Genomic DNA, 26,868 nt, shown 5'->3' on the forward strand with positions numbered 1-26,868 from the left:
ATTTATTCAGCAGAAATGTGCGGTTCTGGTCTATACAAAAGCGAAACTCACATCAAACTTCCTTTTCTAAATAAATAAAGTCAGAGCAGAGACTGATAAGCTGTTCCGTGAAAATAGCTTCTTAGCACAGATTCACAAGGTGATATCTACAGCATCCAGACTTGTTATTACACACCGATCAGAGCATGTAAAGTCCTGGCATTGTCTCAGCGGGAAGGAAATTCACTCGGCTGTTGACGTGTGAAAAGGCTGTTAAACAGTGAAGCGTAGCTGTTTGGTTCTTGGAAATGTTGAACTAGTGCAGAATTAACAGTGTTGTGTTTGCTCCAAGGTCGCACGTCCATATCCAGGCCTCCCATGGACAGACGTGTCATTAAGGGGACCACGGCCATTTTGGAGTGCGGTGCCACCCACGACCCGCGCGTGGCAGTGAGGTGGGTGATGACAAACTGCTTCCTCCTCTCTTCTCAACATCAGAGCCCAGGGCTCCACGCTCGGTTTGATTGTAATGTTAATTCAGAGTGTCAGCCCACAGGCCTTGAAGTTGATTCAAAGCGCGATCCGTAGTGCTGTACAGTTAATTCGGCACTAATATGCTGGATATCAGCGTAATGAGCCAGTGCTGTTTCCTGTGCTCCCCCTGTGTCAGTTTGACTGTGATAGAGTTCTCTTCTGCTCCTCGTCTCCTTCACTTGGCAGGTACGTGTGGAAAAAGGATGAGGAGTTAGTGAGCCAGACCAGAGGGGGGCGTATCAGCCTGCAGGAGGGCTCCTTGCACATCAGTCAAACCTGGTCCGGGGACATCGGGGACTATACCTGTGACGTCATCTCTCAGGCCGGCAACGACTCCAAGGCGGCCCGTCTGGAGGTCATGTGAGTGACTTAGCTTCCCTTCATCTCCGAGCATTAGGCTGACTAATGCGCTGTGCTGATGGATGTGTGTCACCTTCCAGATGCGTATTGCGCGTCATTTTTCACAAGCCGGCTTTGAAGTGTGAGGACGGAACTGAAGAGCGAAAAATATGACGGCTCTCAAAAACCTCTAACCCTAAGTATTCAACTTTGTCATGTAGCTCATCCCACGCCGTTTCTGCTATAGACATGAATAATACCTCAAATCGTGAGGCTTGTCGAGGATAGGTGTAATATGATTTCCACCCGGTGGACAATAGAACAGACTAAAAAAACACATATTTAGGTGGTCCTACATAATCCACCCACAAATGAAAATTTTCATCTTTTTTTTCAAGGATTTCTTTCAGATTGCTCAATTTTTTTACTTGCCCTGCCAACGTTTTCTCTGGCCCTGCCACAAAAAATATACAAATAAATGAAAATAGTTGTTGCAGTCATTGTTTTTGACTCATGTTTTCTTTCTATTCTAATAAATAAGCTTATATGACACCGACGTTTAAGATACCAGTTTTTACAATTCATCATGATTCCTCTTTTGATACCACATCAAAAACTACTAACAAATATAAAGCTCAAACAGTATTAAAGAGAAGTGAAAGGTCTAATGAACAAAGATACAAATTAAACAGTGCTTTAGGTTTGTAGTTGTTTTAAGTGTTCAAGTACAGAAAATTAATAATCAGCTTTAAAATAGCATTGCATTTTTTTCACTGTATAAATTAAATATAATCACTGTTAAAGCTACCAAAGTTGTTTGTTCCGTCAAGAGCGGTGAGTGATTTTTCTTTTTTTTTTTTTTTTTTTATTAACATTAAGACAGCAGTCGGTTTATTAGGCACAGTCACTTTAAAGGGTTAGTTCAGCCAAAAAAGAAAATTATGTCATTAATGTCTCACCCTCATGTCGTTCCAAACCAGTAAGACCTCCGTTAATTTTCGGAACACAGTTTAAGATATTTTAGATTTAGTCCAAGAGCTAAATCTAATAGAAAATTCTAACTGACCCTCTGATGTCACATGGACTGCTTTGATGATGTTTTTCTTACCTTTCTGGACATGGACAGTATACCGTACACACAGCTTCAATGGAGGGACTGAGAGCTCTCTAAAAACTAAATCTAAAATATCTTAAACTGTGTCCCGAAGATTAATGACATAATTTTCATTTTTGGCTGAACTAACCCTTTAAGACCCCATGCATGGATGCAATATACTGATGCACAGCCGATTTCTTTCTCAACTGTTTACATTTACTTTAGACATAGCAAACTGTTTTCGAAGATTCTCAACAACAAGATGGTATTTTGATATATGTTATGTATTAGTCCGTTCAAGCGCAAGAGAAGCGAAAAGAAAGTCAGTTAATTGTTCAAGCGTTGCCTGAGACATGGGTGTGCACTGTGCACACAGAACACACTGAATGGAGCTTTGCGTTTAGTGTGCTGTTATATGCTGTTATACAAAAAGCTCCCTTTAACTTTGCTCATGATCCTTTTTCTCTATATCTTTCTTCCTGGTTCTCTATGATCACCCACTGCAGCATCTGCATACACTGTCTGAGTGGATTGCTGCTCTCAGCAGGAGCGTGTTGACTGACCTTTCCTCAGTAACCTTTTTCAGCATAACCTTTCCATCTGGATTCCAACTGCTTATACGCAATTTTCATGTTCATCAACAGCCCGCTAATTGCAACTTTTAAAAGCGTTTATTTAATCAAGAGAAGTTTTTCCTCTGTTCTTTGCCTCGAAATCCTGACTTTCAAATCCTAGTTTTTAAAGTAGCTAGGTTTGCTAGTATTAAGGAGTGCTTTTTTTAACTGTTCTTCTAGAAAAAAAAAATGTCCTGGCCGTCTCCTAAAGAGCTTTTGACCTTTTGACCAGTCTCTGAGTGGGTAGATTTCTTCATCCCGGCTATTTGAAACTCTATTTCTGATCCGTGTCTGCCAGTCGAATCCTTAAACCCGGAATAAAAGCCAAATCTTGGCAGCGTAAACATTTTAACACCTAAAGCCTTTGCTTATGACTCTGTATCACAATATGATGAGGGAATAAAATCCCCTCAGAAGCTCTCCAGAAATAAACCGCTGGAAGACGGCAGTTAACCAGCGGGTGTGTGTACTTTATGCAGATTTCATGAGGCTAATGTTGTGTGGAACTAAGACTCATTATGTGTTTGTGGGTTTTCTGGCTCCTCATTAAGCTGGAGAAGATGCCATGGTGGTATCAGATGGTTGTGTGGAATCGGGCAAGTTATCAGGAGGACTTTCCCCAGTGGCTGAAGTCACCCATGCGTTGTATTTTTCACCCTTCAGCGATCATAGCCCACGCCATTATAACTAAACACTGATGATCCAACGATCTGAGCAAATCATTAGTCCTGAGGTCTCTTTCATATTTGTTCTGCCAGTGTAGTCTATTATTGCAATGTTAAAAATGCAAAAAGTGTATCATATTGAATGTGTCTTGTTTTCGAATAATACCTGTGAAGGATGATAACTTAATGGACAAACATACATTTACATGAAAGGCAAGACTTCACCCAAAAAGACTTGTTTTAGAGAATGTTTTTTTAATTCTTTATTTTATCTTATTAGAGATATTTTCTAGAGATATTTTATTCATTATAGGGAAATCACTGCTTTTTAACATTTTGAGGACATCGTCTTGTTAAAACCATGTGAAAAAGTGTATATTTTTTTACACCTGTAGAAACGGCATAATCTTAGGCAGAAGGAACACAGAAAAGTGATGAAATCTTAAGCATTGCCGGTTCTCTCCATGGACTCAATTTGGAGGAGAAAACAAACTTTCCAAGCGCGACTGTTGGTGCTCGGTGCCTGGTCTCAGCAGGAAGCCTATCCTCCCCAGAAATAATTAATAAAGTAATCAATGAGATTTAGAAAAAGTGAGTGTGAAGAAGAACATCAAGACAAACACAAATGGATGCCTGCCTTCGACGGGCTGTGAGATTCGGGGCTGAATTTGGAGTCTTTCTGAACATGGAGGGCCGGTGTTAATGCTATAATGCTATCCTAATGTAAGGGTAGGTTTAGGGTTGAGGTAGGTCTACACGTTAGTAAAGCCTTTAAGTCACATTAAAATCATCTGTTTTAATGGGAGGTAGCAAAATCAGACAGGGTAGCACAAATTGTCAGGAAACCGACAATAGTAGATCTGAAAATGGGCCAAGGAGGCTTACTGGGAGAGACAGTCCCATAGATGATCATCAACAGACCCAAACCACAAGGAACGCCTGGTAGCACTTCTGTAATACCCTGTGCTTGATTTCCATCTAGTTTAGTGGCCCCAAAATGACGACACTTTCTATATAGAGCCTATATGCTAGCTTTGTTTATGTAGCACTTATGTGAGAAGTGTGAAGCAGCCCTTATTTGAAGTTTGCTGTCTTCTGTCCTCAGAGAGCTGCCACACTCGCCTCGAAACCTACAGGCCAGCCTGAATGCCAACGACAGCCGCAGCGTGGATCTGTCCTGGATGAGACCCTTCGATGGAAACAGCCCCCTACTGCATTATGTGGTGGAGCTTTCAGAGAACAGTAAGATAAACCAAGGGTTATTTACTGTAAAGGAATATATAGAAAAGAAAATTGTATATGATTGTGAATCATATACAAGCATTGGGCCAAAATACAAAGATACAAGACTATATATATATATATATATATATATATATATATATATATATATATAGGTGCTGTTAAAATAAGCTCTGATTTGGAAAATATGAAAGGGATTTTTTGTTTCCGGAGCCCCATTAATGCACTCTTCAGTGGCAGAAGTAGTATGAGTAGTATGCAAATGTGGTATTCTGAATTCAGCTCCTTGCATCCAATAAAAATCACCTTGACACCACTTGATTAAAAGACATTTGTGTCAAAAGGATCTCAGAAAGGTACTATAGCTCTGAAATCAAATCATTTTAAGAGTGAATAAGATGTCCAAATACTTCTTGGGATCACTGTAAAACCATTTGCTCAGTGGCACAATTTTTAAGTGAATCCCACTCCGAACCGGCAGTGCCTCATTCACATCTACCCATGATGCATCTGAATGTTCAGGCAGTCCAGAGCAAGCACGCAGCTGCTACAGTGCATGCTACATACAGTATGAGAGTTGATCTCAGCTAGTGTCAACCAGTGGTGTAAAAGCCAGTGGTATTACAGAACCAAGAAAAAAAACCACCCAAGTAGATTGATATTGCAGGGCTGGAAGAGGACAGTGAGGAATGTGTTGGAGTGGAGGTGAAGATTACTGGTGCAGGGTGCAATATGGCCAGGAAGTCCCATTAGAAACACCTTTCGGATAAATTGAGAAAAACCTGCTCTCTCTCTCTGACTAAAATGTTTTGACCTCAAAAACACTGGTTTCAGGTGCAATCTGTAATTTTCCTCCTCATTAAGAAGATCTGACACATAACGCAATGAGTAGTACTTACAGTATGTTTTGAATCAGGAGATGTTTATTCAAGAAAGGATGGTTTTAATTTCTTTTGATCTAAACGTCATCTCATTGCAAATGCTGTTTGGAGTCTGTTGTATAATTTCTGAAGCTACATGGGCTAGTCATTAAGGGTCATTAAGTACTAATGGCCGTCTGAATGCTGTGAGGAGTCCAGACTCAAGCATGTTATGCAATTACGAGTAGACGAGTCATTTGTGTAAAAAATATCTTGACAAGTATCATGTGAATGTGCTTGATTATGCAAATTGTGTAATTTTATATATGCCACCATGTGTCCTTAGAAGCCAGAATACAAGGTTTGATAACACTTTTATCAATAACATTTCCAGAAATGATTTCACTTAACAGATCTTTAGTTAAAGGGGACTTTATCATGGAAAAGGCTTACTTTTTGTAAGAGTGATTCATTGCACATGCAGACTGATTAGTCTATCACATAAGAGCTCATTTACATATAGAAGTCTTTAGTACAATAGCAGTAAAGACCTGTTTAAATCTAAGGGTCAGTGAAGAGACTGGTTTATTTTTTTTGGGGGGGGGGTTATAAATATTGACTAATTATTATAGGTGAGAAGAAATGAAATATCTAATAAATATATGAGCAATATCACACAAGTAGCCATGTGAAATGGCTAAATATCGGTATGTCTATGATTCAGTCGATTCGGCCTCAATCAAGGAACATTGAGTTACTACATTAAAAGCTCACTGTATTAAGTAGAGTATTATGAGAGAGATGGCCTGAGTGTGATTACCTGCATCTTTATTAACAAACCTCCTATTTGAAGTCTAAACAAGTACATTCTCACTTAAAAAAAAAAAAAACTACATTCCATGACACAAAAAATTTATAAAATTATTGTGTATTTGGTAGTCCACCATGACACTTGCTATGAGAAATGCTGCAAGCGGAGTGATACTCTGTTATCACTTGAATATCACACTCCTCTCAGCCAATCAGATTCGAGAACTAGAAAGAACTTTTGTATTAATAAAAATATATAATATGAGATACGTTAACACTCATAATCCGGATCAGTAAATTTTTTTTTTTTTTTTTGAGAATTGTTTTTAGCAAAGCTGCATTAAACCGATAAAAAGTTATATTACAGACATTTATATTGTTTGAAGGATCATGTGACGCTAATGTGTAATGATGCTGAAAATTTCGCTTTGCTATCACAAGAACACATTACATTTTAAAACACATTCAAAAGCATTTATTTCACATTTTTATAATATTTTACAATATTGTTTGTACTCTATTTTTGATCGAGACTTCAGAAACATTTCAGAAAATCCTACCGAACCCTAACATTTGAACAGTAGTGTAAATCAGTATAATACCATTATAATAGATACATAAATAAATGATGTCCCTTGTATTTTTTTTAATAGTTAGAAATGTTCTGCTTCTCTTTGTATACCAGATTCTCCCTGGAGAGTGTATTTGCCTGATGTGGACCCCACGGTGACTGGAGCCATGGTGAAGGGCCTGACTCCGGCCCGCTCGTACCAGTTCAGAGTTTGCGCGGTCAATCAGGTGGGCAAGGGACAGTACAGCACCGAAACCAACAGGTTTGTCAACAGCTGCTTATTCTCATGTTGTCCGCCCATCATCGCAAGATTCAGTTTTTTACACTCAAGCTTGGTCAGCAATAGGCTTATTATGTCCCATCACACTATGGTCTGCTGCTGCCCATCAGTTTAAGTGTGTGTTCTGTCACTCCTCCACCCACAGTTCTCAGTATGTCCTGCTGCGGCTGAAATCACAACACCGTAGGTTTTCTTTCTCAGGTCGTGAGTGGCAGGCCTCTACTCTCACCTCGCGGTCTAATCAGACCCCCATAGCAGCGTGCTTTCGCAGGCTTGCAGCTGTGGGCAGCAGACGTCTCTTTCCCAGCAGCTCCTCAGAGTTTTATCTGCTCCTGACGTGGCAAAACATGCCATTTCTGTTCCAGGTGAAAAGAAGGTGGTGTCGTCTCTCGCCCGCAACTGCAATGTCTCACTTAAAATTAATCGCTTTTATTTAGCTGAGTGTTGGGGATGGTTTTTCAGAGATATACAGCTGCTTAAACCTCTTCCTCCTCAATGCTAAATTAGCTGAAAGCTACAGTATACAGGTGGGTGAGAGCAACAAAAAGTTGAAAAGACTTTTCAATTTCAGTGGAACGATCAAGGTAACTATGCATCTGGCATTGCAGCAGAAAAAGACGTTTCTTTTACACTTGTGTGAATAATGAAAGCGTTCTAGTAAATGCAAAGGGCTGTTAATGAGCAAGCGATTTAAAGGAAACCGTGCAATCAGCGTGAGTCAGTCAGGTACGTAGAGCGGTAATATCATCTCTCTGCAGACTTCACATCTATTTTCTCCCACCGCTGATATCTGGCTTTTCTCAGCACCTGCTCTTCCAAAATAGTGCTATTGTGTTGTGTTGTGTGCCTATCCAGGAAAAGTGAATATGGAAATTGAACTTTTTGACTTTTAGCCCACTCTATAAATGTAATATTTGTTAGTTTGTCTTTGAAAAATATTCATGTCATTAGGTTAATGTGGAGCCCAGTCTGACGAGAGAATACATTAAACTTTAAAGACCTGCGGTAGGTTCTTAACTCTTGTTTAACCTCAATTAATGCTTAACTGTTTCAGACGTGCTCACATTACACATTTAAGGGCTTTATTTGGAAAATTATATTCAAGTGCAGGAAGCTAAAAGCAATTCATAACCTACCATTTTAATATCATATCATCATGAGTAGTTTGAGCACGACTGCTCATTGTTGTTGCCTTTTTTTTTTGCATCAACGCCAGTTTTACAATCATTTTTGTTTTATTTTAAACATTTTAGAAGTTATTTAGGTTATTTTTCGAAGGAGAGAATGTGATTTCATGACTGCATACATTACTCACTATGTAAAAACAAAACCAAAATTCTGCATTCAGTTGCTTCCAATTATACTTTCAAATTTAAATTCACTGCAAACGTGATGTTTCGAAGGGAATGCTCATTGCTCACAGATGTTTCAGTTAAGTACCTGTATTAACTGAGCTTTGCTTGTTTGTGCTTTACAATCCTAGTCATTTGCATGTTGATGTCAGGCAGACCGGAGAAGTTGCATGAAGTCTCTTGCTTAACCATAAAAAACTAGTTCAGAAACAGTATGTGTTAAGATAACAGAAAGCAAAATATCTAAATCATAAGCCTTATGTGGAGGACAATTGACTCTGTTTTGGAGCATAGATGCTTCCTGAGGGACAGAGTTAAAACAGAAAGTGGTGCTTGAAGGGCCCCATCAATCTTCTCTAGCATGCATGTCTCCTTGCTGTGACAGACATCTGTCCATTTTGGGCTTATTAAGCAGAAGAACTAGAGCTGACAAGCCCATAGAAACAGAGAAGTGCAGCTCTCTCATAATGAGCCATCACCTTCCCAAACCATGTCCTATTTATCTGCCTTTTTTGGGGCAGAGCTTGGCAAAATGCAATGCATCTAATAATCTAAATAAGCTTTTTTCAGTATAAAGAACTTTTTTGTACAATAAAAGGTTTCCATGCATGTTAAATTTTCTTCAATGAACCATCAATTCCAATGAAGAATTATTATTTTTAAGAGTAAAAGCCTCAATTGAGATAATTAATAGGGTATAGTAAGTTTAGGACCAACTGTTGCTTTGTGGTTATGGAAAAAAAAAACTATATTTTCCCAGAAATTGAATTATGACATTGTTGTCCAATTGTAAGATATAGTCAAGTATAGGCCAGAATTATCCTTTTAAAAGGTGAGTGTTGAGGCGCAGACAATTGATTGGTTTTAAAATTAGCAACATTTCATGCAGGTTTAATATCATGTTAGAAAGTGGTTTATCTAATAGTTCTCAGAAAAAAAAAATAATAATAATTCCTCTAATGCTTGAAAACAGGTCATAAGACAACAAAGTTTACTGCATTCGTGACAGCATTAGGCACTTTTCCTGTGTTGTTCATGTTTAGAAGCAGATGCTTAATAGCTGGTGGCACAGTGCAAGTGTGTAAAACAAATGTGTAGATACAGCATGGCTATGGCAAAAAAAAGCTCTGTATCTGCAAGGAGTCTTTCCTTATGGCCATCATTAGGCAGATTTACAGAGCACTGTCTGAGAAAAGCTCCATGATATTGGTTATAGAGGGCATTAATTATAAAACAGACTTCTGGGAAGAAATAACAAAGTGTGGTCAGAGGTTTAAGAAGACTCTGACAATAAATCTGAAAGGACCCAATGATCCTATTAAACTTTAATGCAGATTTAACTGTCCATTAGCATGTAACGCAAAGGGTAGGATGAATCTACGGGCACTATTAAGCATTCTACACTGATTCATTCTTAAACTTCGTTAATTAAGAAAATGCACTTTCTGTAGGTGGAATGAACTGAGCATTACTCACAGATTATCATTTATATATGCTAGCAAACTAGCCTTTAGGACATAACCAATGTCCAGAGAGCCAACTAAATCATTAGCGTTTCCCTCCAAAAGTGTTTACTATTTCATTACGAATCTGTTGTAGTAAGATCTAGTAAGGAAGGACCAACAGTCTTTTGTGAACAAGTGTTCATTTTCCTTGTTTTGAAAATGGCAGCCCCAGTCAAAATAAAGGACTCTGAATAAAGTAACGCATCGTACCGATATGAATGCACCTGTTTGATGATCGACATCAACAAGACTTTCAATGTCTTTCTTCCTGTCTCTGAGTTTTTCGGAGAGAAATGTGTTGAGGTCCGTTTGCACTTTGATGTGTGCCCGGAGCCACTGCATTTTTAAAATCTCTCAAAGTCTCAGTCAACAAATGAGAATTGAGACCCTTTAATAAACTAAAATATAAGCTCAGAAAAAAAAATTCTCTCCTCTTAGGATTGAATAGAAATAGTGCTGTCTAGTATGTTTCCTTTTTGAAAAGGGTACAGGTATTAGTTACAGGTATTAGGAGTTAAAAAGCAATGACATTGAGGACAAATCCTTCAGCAGATATGCACATTGCTACTGTGGCGTACCTTACAACAAACCATGAAATGCTCTTATCTTTAAAAATGATTGGTCTATTTGTAATTCGAAAGCTTGAAATTTCAATGATTAGCTTAGCTTGAAAGTGCTGAGCTAACGAACGCAATCTTGTATGGCTGTGAATTCAACCAAGCCAGTTGTCACGTGAGCAGCGACCTCCAAAATAAAAAAATCAATCAAAGAGACTTAACCAAGAAAGCGCATGAGAGCTTTTGATGGAGTTATGTGACACAGTGCATCAGGTTGGGAAATGGACTTGTGACCAGGGGGTTACACTTACGCGGCTCACACTGTTGCGCCCCAGAGCGAGACGAGACGACAACCTGATCCGCACGAGAGAAAATAGAGCAATGAATCAGTTATGTAAGAACACTTTGAAACTCTGTTGAGTGTGTACCTGTGCTAGTAATGCTCTAATGCTTTCTCTTCAGATTGACACTGCGAGAGGAACCGCCCAGCGCTCCGCCCAAGAACATCGTCGCCAGCGGCAGAACCAACCAGTCCATTATGGTGCAGTGGCAGCCGCCTCCGGAGCCTCAGCTCAATGGAGTCTTGAGAGGCTACGTCCTCAGGTGGGACATGCACAAACCATTTCACAGTCAGCACTTTACAGATGAAATGTGCCAATATATGACTCCTGGTACTTCCACAATACTGTGGATTCACTCTAAGATTCTCTATTGAGTCACTTTTTTCGGTTTTTATGTTGTTTGTTGGAAACGCTTTACAGTTAAAGGAACAGTTCACCCAAAAATTTACATTTTGTAATTTACTCATCCTCATGTTGTTCCAAACCTGTTAAGTTTTTTACTTATGTTGAACACAAAATAAGATATAGTTGTTGGTCCCCATTAACTTCCATAGCAGCGAAAGAAAAACTATGGAAGTCAATGGGGCCCAACAACTGTTTGATTACCAGCATTCTTCAAAATATCTTCTTGTATGTTCAGCAAAAGAAAGAAACTCATACAGGTTTGGAATAATGTGAGGCTGAGTAAATGATTGGGTGAACTATAACTTTAATACATTAACTATTAATGAGCAATACATTATTTATTAATCTTCGTTTATGTTAGTTTATGAAAAATACAAATGTTCACTGTTGGTTCTTGTTAGCTCTGGTGCATTAAATATTACTTAACACATAAAACATTTTATTTTAATAATGTATTAGTGTTGTGATGAACATTAACTAAGATTAATAAAATGCTTTAGAATACTTTTTGATTGTTAGTTCATGTTAATTTGTGTAGTTAACATCAAAGTGTTACCATCGTTTCTAAATTCCATTTTGTACCACTAATGGCACAAAAATCTGCATTTTAAATACATGTTTATTTATTTGGCAGTCACTTTTGATTAAAAAGTGATGCTTATTTTGGGGCCAGCAATGTCAGTTTTGATTGCATTTGTCATCCCATCTAGATAATGGAGTTGACCTTAGTGCTGTCACTTTCACTGCTGTTTTAATACAGTCGTAGTCAAGCATATTTATAAGCAAACTGATTCAAAATGATTGTTTGACGTTTATGTGATAGTGAATCTAGTCAAGCCATATTAAAGGTTTTGGCAAAAACGACGCTCCACACTAGTGGTCAGAACAATGCTGTTTTCTTTAAATAAAAATAAAAAATTTTACATTTAAATAAAATTATTCAAATATAATTTACTTAAAAAAACAATTCTGTTGTGAATGTGTCTTCAACTATGCATTATTAAGGCCATGACACATCAGGCTGACCACTGCTTAATGTTGGCTTAGTTTTTGCAGTTTATTCCACACAGCTTTTTTGTCTGATTGAGCAAAAAATCATCTGATTTCTTTTTTTTTTTTTTTTTGGTCTGATTGATCTTCAGAGCCCATCAGCAAGTAAATGACGAGACTTAAGAGGCTGTTAATAGTATATCTGCAGTCCAGCTTGCCTTTTTGAATGACGAATATAGATTAGCGTTACCTGCTGGTTTTTGCTGCTAGTTATTTCTTCTCACACAGGTGCAGAACGTACATATTAGCATTGACTGTTGTCATTGAGCTGTGCTCAAGCACAACTCTTTGGCCCAGACAAAGGCGACGTGAGGTGACACCACATTCTTGCTAGTTATTTGTGTAGATTTTGTTTGTCTGGGGCTTTATATGAACAACCTATTGAAAGATACTGATTTAAAGGGATAGTTCACCCAAAATTTTAATTTGATGTTTATCTGCTTACCCCCAGAGAATCCAAGATGTAGGTGACTTTGTTTCTCAATAGAACACAAACAGAGACTTAAACCGTTGCAGTCTATCCCTCTTATAATGTTAGTGTATGGGAATCACGGCTTTTAAAGTCATAAAACATATACAAACAAAACCAAATTAAACTCTGCGTCTCATCATGATACACTGATATGTAAAGATTTGGAATTCATGGCAGCTTTCATTGGCCTAGGCCCGCCCATGAGGTCATTTGACCAACATGTCAAACAAACAATCACAGTTCGTTTCGTTCATCGTCATTATTCGAGGCGTCACATTTCGAGACCGGTATGTAAAACTCTCAGACATATTTTAAAGATTCTATGCCGCAAACTTTAAATATTTGACATACTTTTGAAAATCCAGCGTTTAGTTGATCCTGATAAGCGTTGTTAATCACCGTTGTAAACACGATGACTTTCTTCTTTAGTGAGAGTGTTTGGAACCACGGTATCTTTGCTTCCAGGCGGGACATTAAAGAACGGGACACACAAATCTCATGGAAATCCTATAGAATTCTACCAATACCTTGACAGCTTCGACACTCCTGTCGAAAGTGTTTCCACTTTTGTGTTCCATATGCATCAGACGTTTAGCCAATGGTCCGTGGGCATGACGTCTAAGGCTGAGACTAATGGTCCAATTGAGAGATGGGTAATGGTAATGCACAAGTCTGTGATCCGCCATAAAGCAAGAAGAAGAATAAGACACCTCACATGCCAGCTGAAGAAAAAGACATGAACGCATCTAGGACAGTTCAGACATTGTGGTGAAAATCAGAGGTAAAAAAACCTATATAAATACTGTTCAGTTTCTTGTACAGACCAATCATTTTGTGTCTTTACATATCAATGTATCATGAAGAGCCGCAGGGTTTAATTTGGTTTTGTTTGTGTATGTTTGTGTATGTGTATGTTCTTGAATGCCCTGGGGGTAAGCAGATAAACATCAAATTTTCACTTTAATTCTTCAAACTATCTAAGTCTTCAGTGTCAAATTGCCCTTCAGAAATCATTCTAATGTGCTGATTTGCTGGTCTTAGCCCATTATTATCAATGTTGAAATAAGTTTAATATTTTTAATATTCTTTGATGAATAGAAAGTCCAAAAGAGCAGCATTTTTATTTAAAATATAAATCTTTTGTAACATTTTACAACTTCTGTGTCCTTGCTGAATGAAAGTATTCAGATCAGCATATTAGAATGATTTTGAAGGATCATTCAGGGAATCCAGTCAAGATCTTATTTTGATTTATTAGTTACTTTACACCCAACAGAGAAAATCGATCAATGAAATGACACCCATTTCTCTTACGTAGCATTAGCTTGGATGCATTTCATTAGCAGTGTTTGTCCACTCTTATCCTCCTCAGTGGATGTGTTGTGCATATTTATGCTGTTTTTAACAGCATTCCCACATCAGTGGCATATTTAACACCATTTCTTCTCTGGAAGAGAGCTAGTGTGTGCCTAATAATTCTACAGCCTGTGGGATGACTTCTAACAGCACGATGACCTGGAAGAAAATCGTTGTCACTCACTGTTTGGCCATCGATTGCCCTGATGCAGGTACCGGCTCGCTGGGCTCCCTGGAGAGTACCAGCAGAAGAACATCACCAGCCCTGAGATCAACTACTGCCTGATCACAGAGCTCATCATCTGGACCCAGTATGAGATTCAGGTGGCCGCGTACACCGGGGCAGGCCTGGGCGTCTTCAGTCAGCCTGTCACTGAGTACACGCTGCAGGGAGGTGAGACTTTGTTTCTCTGTCACACTCTCAGTAGCCACTTCTCTCGGCCTCTGTGTTTTCATCTATTCCTTTTCATCAGCGGAGGCAGGAAGCGTGCTGGTTTGAACCGGTTGATGCATTACTTGTTTACATGCGAAGCTGAGGTCAAAGCTGAGCCTCCACGTAGACGCCACACATTTATTTTAGAGCCCTCTTCTAAGACAGCTAACTTCCATGCTAATCCTCTTCAAAACAATTATGTCAATTATGTACGAGCCACTTTTCTCTTCAGATGAGAAGAATCCATCTCAGGAAATTCAGAGTCTTCTCATTTGGACATTTTGGATGATTATCTGGGGAGCGGCAAACATATCGACTCTGCTTTGAGAGGCTTCATCTGTCTAATTGTTTTAAATAGACAAACTATAAACATAGTCTGTCAAGCAGTTGAATGGTATTGATGCAGCTCCGCTGAACACACTCACAATTAGCAACCTTGACAACATCACAGATCCTAAGAGAGAGAGAGACAATGTTATATTAACTTCTTGCAGTTGTTTAAATTAATGCAAATTAGGGCTGTCAGTTTGAACATAGTAATTTTGAACAATTAATTATTAGCATAAAACATTTATGCAAGTATCATATTTATTCATGTCTCCTCTAACGCGTATGCTACCCCACCATAAAAAAGTTTGGAGTCAGTAAGATTTCAATTATTTATTATTTTTTAAAGAAATTAATACTTTTAATAATTATTTCTAAAGAAATTCATACTTTTATTAAGCAAGGACACATTCAATTGACCAAAAGTGGTTCTTTGGGCTGTTCTTTTAGACTTTCTATTAATCAATAACGATAAAAAATATCCAACTTAATTCGACATTGATTCTAAAAAGAAATATTTCTTAAGCAGCAAATCAGAATGATTTCTGAAGGACACTGAAGACTGGAGTAATGATGCTGAAAATTCATCCATCACGGGAATATATTACATATGAAAATATATTCTAATTAAAATAGTTATTTTGAACTGTAATCATTCAAAATATTGCTGCATTTTTTTATCAATTAAATCAGCTATGTTGAGCATAAAGACTTTCAAAAACGTTAAAAAAAGTTTACAGACACTAAAGGTTTGAGTGGTGGTTTATAATAAATTATGTTTGCAAGAATAATGTTATTTACTACTAAATTACCTTCATTTGATTAAAAAAACGTAATAAATTACTAAAACTGATTGACAGCTTTATAAACAACACTGGGGCTACATATGTTTTATGATCCAGGGAGGAACTTGAGGTAGGGAATAGTGCCTCTGAACAGCAGAGATGCCACTGCATAATGAATGTGTTTACACCGCTTTAAGAGAGGGCTATAATTGGCAGACTTTTGAAAGATAGTCTTTTGATTCGAAATAAGTCAAAGCTTGACAGGCACCCTGAAAAGATCATCCACAGAAAACAAAACAAAAAACTCTCTCAGCATGCTTTTATGAATATGCTTTTTGTATGCTTTTTTTTTTACCATGGGGCTTTATGAATGTACACAACCAATTCCACAGAAAATCTTTGAAAGTCTGAAATTCTGTTTTTGTGTGCGTCATACAAATACGTGCTTTTCAGTTGTGTTATACATCACCAAAGATTTCCATAGAGCAAAAAAAAAAAAAAAGTATGACAAACAATCAGGACTCTGTTGTGATATTGTTGATGTTTTTGGCTTATATAAGACCTGTCCTTTCATTCGACTGCCTCTTCTCTCGCTTCAGCCTTTTAGAAGGGTGCAGGATGTGAATATCTTTTTTCTTTCATTTATTGTGTCCGTGCTACAGTGTGCTATTTTCAGAAAAGGTCAGAAATGTCTCCGGCACATCTCAGGTGCACCGTGAAGATTGTAAACTGGGCCACTTAATTTACCTGATGAATTTTAATACTGTTGCAATTCTAATGTCGGTCATTTTAGTGGCCTTGGCTATTGCTGATATACTTGTCATTATAAAAACAAGCGCAAAACTCTTTAACCTTGGACTATTTCTGTTATTGTTATAAAACGTGACAATGTGACCATTCCAGTTTTCTAATCTAATCATTCTATCAATAGAATTTATTTTTAATATTTTTGGACTTCAGGCTCAAAATGATACATTAGCACTTTGGTCACTTTTCAACTATCCTCTCATGTACATGAATGCATATTTTCAGTTTTTGTGAAAAAATAATTTGCAACTTGTGTTTAATTTTTGCAATTAATAAGATCTTCGCAGATGAAGTGTCCCTCAGTAGGTTTGAAGATGTCAGATTCATTTTAGCAGTTCACACTGTCATCCAAAAATAGATGTGCATGTGTCACATTTGGAGGGAGAGTCAGATTTGGGATGCATTCAGTCGCAGTGTGAATGTATCTGGTCAGACGTGCTCAGGTGGTGGCCGTGCCTGTTTGTCTTGTGCATTCAGCAGTGCTCACTTTTTTTGAGTGCTGTTTAACTCTGTGGAAGGTGGAAGGCACGTATATTCAGTCCAACATTGTGGTGATCAACTGTGTCCCACAGCCTGTCAATTTTAAGGCTTTGTTTGCTAAAAGCTTTCCATTACGTCAGAGATGCAGGTTGTCATTAGAAATGAGTCACTTGAACCGAGACATTACCAGCTTTATCTTTTGTTGAAGGCAGAGCAGGACTTACAAATAGCTGGATTTTTTATTTTCTCAGCTATCTTTTCAGAAGCTTCATTTGAAGTTCTTCACCAAGACCAAGAGAAAGAGAACATTCTGGTTAGTTTATGGGCTGATTGATAAATTTTTAATAATCAAAGCAATTTAATATCATATATTGATGGGGCAAAACATACATTATAGGTCTAATACACTAGCAGTCAAAAGTTGATTTGAAACGTTTTACATTTTAATTATATTATTTTAAAGGACTCCATCGTAGCTGTCATTGGTCAAGGACCACCCAAGAGGCAGTCATGTAAAGCAACCAATCACACTTTGTTTTTGTTTAGGAGCATGAAATATAAAGTCAATGTCTCTATAAGAAAAGACAGCAAATTATTCATTCAAGAATGTCATGAAAAGTGGCGCAGAGTCTATGTCCTAAACTTGACATTGTTTTTTTTAAATTTTGCATTTAGCTCGTCCTGAGAAGCCATTATTGTCACCGTTGTAAACACTATGGCTTTCTTCTTCCATGGTGGGATTTGGCGTCACGTTGGCTTTGTTTCACATGTGCCTCCCAAAAATCCTGTACAATTTAACCAATGAGATGAAACTCTTGTCGAAACTCCCGAATTATTTCATATTTTGTGTGTCATACGCATCAAATATTCGACCAATGGTCAATGGGCATGACATCTGAGGCTGAGACTAAACCCTTTGAGAAGTCACATTAGGACGGGGGGTGTCCAGTCCTGCTCCTAGAGGGCCACTTTCCTGAAGAGTTTAGAAGGCTTCTAGCGATCCTGAACCTTGATTAGCTGGTTCAAATGCATTAGATTAGGGTAGGAGCTAAACTCTGCTGGATAGTGGCCCTCCCGGATCAGGTTCGGACACTCCTGCATTAGGATGTGATAGGAGGCTAACATACAGTATGTACTTTCCTTTTAGTTCCCACAGCTCCCCCTCAGGGTGTGGAGGTCAAGGCAGTAAACTCAACCACAATTGAATTTACCTGGAATCCACCGCCTCAACAGTTCATCAATGGCATTAATCAAGGTTACAAGGTAAACCCAATTCTCCTCAGCTGGTTCCCATTGAGTTTCTATTATATACATAAAATATGATCTGATATGTTTTGTGTTGGTCTGTGCCTCAGCTGATGGCGTGGCCTGAACGATCTCCAGAGGATGTTATCATCGTGACCATCACCCCTGATTATCACGGGACACGCCACCTCGGTTACATCAGCGGTCTTAAAAAGTTCACCTGGTACTTGACGTCAGTGCTGTGCTTTACCACACCAGGGAATGGACCCCGCAGTGTCCCCAAACTGGTGCAAACTCACGAGGACAGTAAGTAATAGACTGCTAGTCTCAAGGTTGTGTTTCTGTCCATAATATGAATCATAGTATTTAATAAAATTGCTGCTCAGAATCTGATTGATTTCTTTCACAAAACAAGCACAATTAAAAATGTTGGGGGGAAATCACAATAACCCTTGTTTATGAAAAGCAGGCAGAACAAATGTGCAAATCATCTGTGAAAACATTTGTACATAAATCGTCATATTTAGTACAAAAGAACAGTTAAATATAATTGGATTTAGAAATTATTTACCCAAAATTATTCATGTTCTTCATGAGTAATTCCGGTTGTACCTTTATGACAGATGCTGTTTTAAAGAGAAATTAACCAATGAGCTGTGCTGTTTGACAGAAAATGCACTGGGAAACATAATAATATTTATAGTATGTATACAGTAGGTGTGTGTTTGTTCTGGAATATATGGTTTATGAGGGCACAGATGTGTATAATGACGTGGGAACTTCAATGTCAACATGGTTTATGAGGGCACTTTATGTGTCCCTGTAAACCAAATGGATTAAAAAAACATACTGAACGTAGTTTTTTGTAACAGGTCAGTGTATGGTTAGAATAAGGGGATTACAGTTTGTACAGTACAAATAAAAGTCCCCATAAAACGTGATGTTATTGGGACAAAATGTTCCCAAAAAATGGCAATATATGAAATCCTTGTCCTTGTGGGGACATTTTTTGGTCCCCATATGAGGAAACTAGCTTCTTAATCATACAGAATTAAGTTAAAAAAAAAAAAAGGAAAAAATCAGGTAGGTTTACGTGTAGAGCAATAGAAAATACAGTTTGTGCAGTATAAAAACCATTACGCCCAATTGAATGGCCTCATGAAACATGGAAACTGTGAGCTTGTTTATGTGGTTAATGAGGACACAAATTTGTATAATGACATGGGTATGACACAGGTATTACAATGAGGAGGTGGTTTATGAGGACATTTTTAGTGTCCCCGTAATTCAAAACATTTATAAATCATACAGAATTAGTTATTTTGAAAATCCAAAAATGCACAAAGTTTCCTGTGAGGGTTGGGTTTAGGTGTAGGGTTGGGGTAGGGCAATAGAAAATACAGGCTTCAAAGATAATGAAGTTAAACAAAATACTAGTTCAGAACAAAATGTTTCTTTTAATTTCTGAAAAAGCCAAACCACAAAAAAAAAAATGCTCTTTAGTTGGCAGGAAATATTTTAATATATGTACAGTAGCTTACTGCCAGCTTTTGGCCTTTACATCAGCATCATAACACAGTGTTCTTGCTCTGAAACTCTACTGGGGTAGTTTGGAGGTGATAAAATACCAAATTACAAAATGTCTTATAAAAGTCACATTAATTAAAGGACTTTTCAAACTTCAGTACAAATACTGCTCTGTGGGTCAAGCCGATGTAATTATATCAGTGTCTTTAGGCATGTGACACTACAAGTGAGAAATTAGTTGGGGTAATTTAGGAGGAATGTTAGTGAGAGAGAAAAATGAACATAGAAAAAGCAACAATGTTTGTGCATGTGTTATGTTTTGATATCATTGGGATTTTTGTTGTGGTTCATTATAAATGGACTTAATAATGCTTTATTTCACGTTTCATAATTAGAGTTTGGATGAGTCTGTAATCAGCCCAATCAGCTACAATAGAAAGAGCTTAGAAACAAAATGAAGTATGCAACCAGGAAATGTCTGTGTGTTTAGTTCCAGGCCCTGTTGGTCGCTTGAGCTTTACAGAGATTTTGGACACGTCTCTGAGAGTGAGCTGGGAGGAACCCATGGACAAGAACGGCATCGTTACTGGTGAGTGTTTGCTTTCTGCTTTCATTGATATGATACTGTAGAAAGTCACAATAATAAAGGAAAACACTTATTATTTTGCAACAACAAATCTAAATGAGTTTATTTGGACCAGCATTTGTAAAACTCAGTTTTGGGAATGATGAATTGTTCATTAGATTTGTCTTTGCTGTTAAATGAAATCTAATCTGCCCCCCTCTGTTTAAATGTAGCTGAACGTTGCATTAAACAGAGCAGGTGAGCCTGTAAAGGAGCTCCATTTTCATTTGGCAACTATTGGGTGTTCATATAGCTTTATTAATGGATACACTTCTATTTAACACTTCATTGAGTTTTTGCACAAAGGCAATTATGGTATCGTTGTTTGCGTTCAGTTGGCGGAAACAATTTTCTCTCCCTGTTGCACAGCTGTAAAGGATGCTTTTGTGAGTGTGTGTGTGTCTTTCTGTGTGACTCTGTGTGTGGGCGCAGAAGCATGTGTTTTAGTATTCCAGGAGTGCTATTTATCCATATTGTGCTGGAATCATTACCACTAGGAATGGAAAACGCAAACAGATCAAAATAAAAGAAATGTTAACCGTGATCAAAAGATCTAAGCATGAGTTGACATCCCAGTATAAGACAAGAGCATGAGCGTCAATCTCACAAAACCTGTTAAGAACACTTCCAGGTCATATTTTACCCCAAAATCAAGAAGATTTAGCTTTTTTGAAAAAGGAAGACTTTTTAGAAAAATGAGTATTTTAAGAAAGAGAATTAAGCACATTTTCCCACCAAGTTATCATTACTGTAATAAATGAGCAAGTACATAAATCATTCTCATTAAACTAATCCAAAAACATTGATTTTTATTTGAAATGAAATCTGTTCAAGAATCACTGTAAAAAAATGAGAATCTAGTGAAAATATATTATTGAGAATTATGAAAATTAGGTAAAAAATAATGTAAATAAACAGTGATTTCCAAAAATGGCTGCAACATTAATTGTCATGTAAATATTGTGAAAACTAAGTCTTAAAAATACATGGGTTTAGTTCATGTATGCAAAATATAATTTCTTTTCCTTTTTTTATTTCTTTTTTTTGGGGGGGGCTTGAGATATGTCCAGAGCGACAGATTTTCACGAGAGTCACTCAGGACATCTCAATAATGCAGAGAAAGAATTAGATGTGGACTAACGAGGCAGCGCTAGATTGATACTAGACATAGATTAAGCCCAGAACGGCGCTGGATGTAGATTGAGAGTTTGGAGACGAATGGGATCAGACATACATTAGACTAAATAGCTCCTGTCTGTATCAATGTACACAGCATTGTTGCTCTTTGAATGTTGCCTATGCCTGTTCTCCGGCGAGCTCTCCCAGCGCAAAGCTTGATTTATGAGCGCCTCAATGGAAAAGGACATTCAGCGATTGGAAACTGTGCTGACTCTGGGAGAAAATACTCCCAATAAACAGCAAATTACATAGGATCTCTGCTGGCTATTAGTCTCAGTTAGATGCGGGTTAGGGGGCAGAGCCCTGGGTCTAGACAACTCACTACAGCAGTTCCCCATTTCACCCACCTTGTTTGTTAAAGAGAGATTGTTTATTCCAAGTTCAAGACCTCAGAAAAATTCCTCCTGCTCTGGCGAGTTGTCATCCCAGGTTGGACGTGGACGAGACGCCTCAAATTGACCCATTCCCACGGGATTTGAGCTGTAAAGTGTGTCAAACTCAAATGACTTTTCAAGTTTTAATGAATGTGATGGGGTTTTGCAGGTTACCTGGTGTCCTGGGAAGTTCAGGGGAAGAACCAATCGCGAGTGGCGCGTACTTTGACCAACTCCACGTTGGACTACAAGGTCACCGGGCTGACGTCGCTCACTACGTACACGCTAGAAGTGGCAGCTATGACGGAGGCGGGCGTAGGAACTGTAACTTCCTCAACCATTTCATCTGGAGTGCCGCCAGGTCTGTCGTAGCTCTCAAACATACACAATTAAAAATAAAACCTGGATAACAGGAGCTACTCTTCCTTATTTCTGCATGAATATTGTACACAATTATGCTGGTCTTTTTTTGCTCAGAAACTGCGAGGATGGTGCCTCTGTGCTGCCATAAATCAAATGTGGCACTGAAGGAGAAATATTCATTTGCACCGGCTTTAGAGCAGGCTTCCTCTCTCTGAAAGAAGGCAAAAGCTGAACTGTTCGAACGGCAAGCCAAAATCATAATGCCTGCTGATAAATTGCATATTGTGAGACATTAGGGAAACAGACGTCTACACATCTCAGTGGGGATTTCGGGCAGATGCGAGACTATCGTCTGTTATTTGATTTAATTCCAGTGTAATTTCATCAAAGGTTTCTCGAAACCAAATGAGACTTTTTATCTCTGCACTTCAAAAGATTCTCAAATCTCGTTTTTTTTTTTTTAAACTCAGTCCCTCGTGCAACTTGGTTCTACACAGTGTTATTAAAAATATTCCGGTCATGATTTCGAAACGCGGAGTGTTATTGACTTTAGAAGGCATGCGTGTGGATGTTTTGTGGTTATTGATTTGTTGTGATGTGCGGATGTTGTTCAGAAGGGACTTTTAACTTTCGCTTCGTTTCGGTTTCACGCAGAACTTCCCGGGCCTCCGTCAAATCTGATTATTTCCAAGATCAGTCCACGATCTGCTACGCTGAAGTTCCGCGCAGGGGATGATGGGAAGACGACCATCTCCAAGTGGATCGTTGAGGGGCAGGTGAGTCATATTTCAGTTCTTCTTTATCCGATCATTATCCGCCTACCATCACGCTGGCCTGAAGCTGTACGTCCTCACAGTGCTCCCTGATGAGTCTTCACTGGCAAATAAAAACATTTGACATGATAATGAAACGTCCCTGCAGTGTTGAGCGAAGTACTTATGATGATTTGTGTAGGCTTTGTCTCCTAATCCTGTGAATGTGCGTTCCAGTTATTTTGACAGCTTGATGGATAAATCAGTCGAGTTCTGGAGGATTTAAGGTGGGACAGTGAAGCAAAACAAAAATATCAGTGCAATTTTTATTGAAATATATATTTTTTGAAATGGCTGTTGCACTGTATCTCACCAAAAATTAAACGAGTTCGTCTTCTTATCTTGTTGACTTTGTCGATCAACGAGATTTTTGGCTGTTGTAATGTGTCTCGATTTAATAAAATAGTTCTTGAGGTGGACAATTTCTGCAATATTTTTATTTGTACAAAAGTTTAGACCGTTGTGTCTCGTCTCACTTAATAAAGTTAATAAACAAACAAACTAATCAAGCCCTTAAGGATTTAAGGTGGGACTGTGGAGCAAGAAAACCTTTGCTGGTCAAAGTATTTTGACATTTTTATGATGTTATTTTATCGTGTTATTTTGTGTCTCACAATAAAGAATGAACGAATGAATAAATGACAATGTTAGCTCATAATCTCGGTTTGATTCAGGCAGTCTGCTTATCAGTTTAGTACACTTAAGGTTACAGTGTGCTTATTTGGTAGTGTTTAAGCACTCAAACCTACATCCAGCTTTAGAAACGGCCGGCATGCAGACTTATCCCACAGTTTCGATTCACCTCCACTCAGCACTTCCAATTCAACCTGAATAACAGCAAGTTCCAGTTGTGATTGCCCTCCACGGCTCAGAGATGTCTTGAGAGGCCGTCCTCGCCCTTTCCAGATCGCCTGTGACTCTTGCAAAAGTGATGACGGATTGAATCACATGGCTGACTCCTAATTTGTAATCGACGTCAACTCTCTGAACTCGACGGCGCCGGGCCGGAGCTTGCGAAAGGAAGCTTCTGCTTTTCATGTGGCAGCACTTGAATCCCAGAGTTGATTGAGGCCGGGCTATCTTCCGCTGCAGAAATCTGTCACCGAGCGAGAGAGAGCCCCTGCATACGCACCAGCTATGAAATACAACGGCAGTCTCCGGCATAAGGTGCCACGCGTCCAACATCTATCACGTTGGCATAAATGCTTACCGCATACAGTACACTCCACTGCTCATAGTAAATCTTCCTGAGTGCTGTGAGCTTTGATTGGTTTAGACTTGGCTCGCACAATGTGTTTGAAATGGGGCAGTGGCTGGCACTGTCCTGGACTCAATTGAAAAAGCTTTAACCTGCTCCGCTCTGCATTCCCGCTGAAGGGCCCTTCCCTGCAAAACACTCTTAGAGCCTTCGGCCTGTGACGTACCGAGTATAATGAAGTGCAGTGTGGGGATTTTTCTTCTCCTTCTTTCATCTACTCTGCTGCTTGGACTCTGCACTTGACAAATGCTGAGAGATGCCGTTCTCAAAAGGGGCTGAAAAATGCCTCTTTTCAGATATTTGGTTTATTGTCCTGGTAGTTTCATGTAGCCAGAATACTGCCATAAAGTCCACTGCTTATTCCGGTGAAGAATCACCCATCTGGCTGATGCATTAAATGACAAACCACTTTTACTTTGTGACATTTGTAGTGTGTATATCTCATTCACAGACTAAGTCTTATAGATTTTGTAGTCATTTTGTAGCAGCCCTTGAACTTATAAACATTTTTTTGTGTTCTGGTGATAAATGAGTGAATATTGATTTGCAGTTTTCATCAGATAGGATTTTTTATAGGATCTATTTATAGGACAGTTAAAGTTAATGTTAATATTTATTCAATATGTTTAATCAGGTTTTTTTTTAATGCTTCCAGATATTTATTGTGAAAAGCAAACACATTTTATCATTATTACTATATAATATTTATAATATTATTATTATTATGGAAATATATTGAAAATCTTTCTCTTCAGATTCCCTGTCATTACTCTGTTAGTGGGTAGAAAAAAATTATAATAAGTGAATGTCTCCCAGATAATGTTTTAATAGTTTGTTTTGAGTTCATTACAGTGATAGCCAATTATTTAATTTAGCAAACATCAATCTTATCTTTATAATAATAATAATAATATGTCAATAATATATTACATTCTTGATATTAACTTGATAACATTAGCAGTACAAAATAATAAAAAAGGCGATTCATGACCCCTTGAACCCATCCCTCACGAGGGGCTCATCACATGAAGGGGTCGTTGGTATTGTTGGCACAGACTGTAGCACTGTAACAGCAGGGCTCTCTGTCTTTAGGTTGGCAGTATCGGTGAAGAGGAAGAGTGGAAGGAGTTGTACGAGAAAGAGAATGACCCTGAAGCTCAGATGCTGGAGGTGCCCAATCTCACACCGTTCACACACTACAGGTCAGCGCTGTTTCACTACAAACACACATTAACTGCATTAACACAGAAATTGCCATGTAAACAGCATTTTCATTTACTTTAATCTGAATAAATACACATTTTAAGTGAGCCTAATCCAATTAAGACATGTAGATTACTCCAATTACAGTTGCATTAGTGAAGACATGTATACACCGTAATCAGATTATGATTCTGTGCCTGCATAAACAAATCGAACAGTTCACAGTTCAAGTCAGCACACTATGGCAGTGTTTTTGCTTCTGTGTTTATGCCTCTGATCTTGTTATTTTCTGCTTCTTTCCCTGAGGATGCCGTTAATTCATTCCTTTCTTCTTTCTTGTTCTTTCTGATCTTGACATATTTGTCTTATGCTAAAAAAAAGACAATTGAACCTAGATTTGCTACAGAATTGCAGAGACATAGTGTGTGCATGAAATCTATGTACACACAGAAAACACTTTGTTTTATGCATGGACTTCAGAATTCACTACACTGCAAGTTCTGCGATGATCGCTCTGTATGTGTGTACAGAATACAACACAAGAGTAAAAAAATCATTCTAGAACTTGTGATGGTTGGCATTATGATAACCATAGCTGAAGTATAAGCATATGGCATTTTGTGGATATGAAAAAAAAATGGATGCTGACCTCTTTGATGTTGATTCTGACTAAATAAATAATAGAAACTAGACATAAAATAGTATCAAAATGTATGTATTTGCAAAATGTGATTCACGAATGCATATGCATTTTCATAATTTATAATTAATATTCACAAAAATATGCAAACTATGCACAAGATTCACAAATGCAATGCTCAATTCATAAATGCTCAAGTTTGTTTGCACATTTTTAATATATATACTAATATATATACTAATATATAATAAGTGCTGTCAAACGATTTATTGTGATTAATCGCATCCAAAATAAAAGTTTTTGTTTACATAATATGTTTATACTGTGTATATTTATTATGTGTATATAAATACAAAAACATGCATGTAAATATTTAAGAAAAAATATGTTATGTTTATATATTAAATATTTATATATAATATAAAATATAAATATATAAATGTATATGCATGCAAATATTTTCAAAATATATCCAGTGTGTGTATTTATATACATTATATAAATACAAAGCCAAAGAATTAAATATGAATTATTAATTATAATTAATTATTTAAAACATATTGTTTAGTACTATTGAGAAAATAGTGCTATTCAGTGCTATACTATGTGTCTGCCATAATAGTCATCTTTTAATCTTAATTTGGGGAATTTTCTAAAAAAAAAAAAAAAATTAATTATGCTTTAATCAGCTAATATAATTTATTTAATGAAATATTTTAATCTGTTGACATCCTTTATTTCAAATGCTGTATGCCAGAATCTGCTACAAATCTACTATTCAC

General features: G+C 37.7%; 1 protein-coding gene across 3 annotated transcripts in view; it reads left to right on the top strand.

The window, feature by feature from the left end:
- The window catches only part of LOC113091961 (protein sidekick-1-like), a 110,828-nt gene that overhangs the window by 39,659 nt on the left and 44,301 nt on the right, over window positions 1–26,868 (top strand). For all 3 annotated transcript variants that reach the window (XM_026257647.1, XM_026257645.1, XM_026257646.1), the window contains 12 exons: window positions 332–434; window positions 700–873; window positions 4,333–4,469; window positions 6,825–6,972; window positions 10,867–11,007; window positions 14,241–14,422; window positions 18,008–18,123; window positions 18,216–18,411; window positions 20,123–20,221; window positions 21,980–22,171; window positions 22,828–22,949; window positions 25,336–25,445. In XM_026257647.1, coding sequence (XP_026113432.1) covers window positions 332–434; window positions 700–873; window positions 4,333–4,469; window positions 6,825–6,972; window positions 10,867–11,007; window positions 14,241–14,422; window positions 18,008–18,123; window positions 18,216–18,411; window positions 20,123–20,221; window positions 21,980–22,171; window positions 22,828–22,949; window positions 25,336–25,445 — 1,720 coding nt within the window. The remainder of the gene's footprint in view (window positions 1–331; window positions 435–699; window positions 874–4,332; window positions 4,470–6,824; window positions 6,973–10,866; window positions 11,008–14,240; window positions 14,423–18,007; window positions 18,124–18,215; window positions 18,412–20,122; window positions 20,222–21,979; window positions 22,172–22,827; window positions 22,950–25,335; window positions 25,446–26,868) is intronic.

The sequence above is a fragment of the Carassius auratus genome, unplaced genomic scaffold (genome assembly GCF_003368295.1).
Source record: "Carassius auratus strain Wakin unplaced genomic scaffold, ASM336829v1 scaf_tig00214411, whole genome shotgun sequence".
NCBI lineage: Eukaryota > Metazoa > Chordata > Actinopteri > Cypriniformes > Cyprinidae > Carassius > Carassius auratus.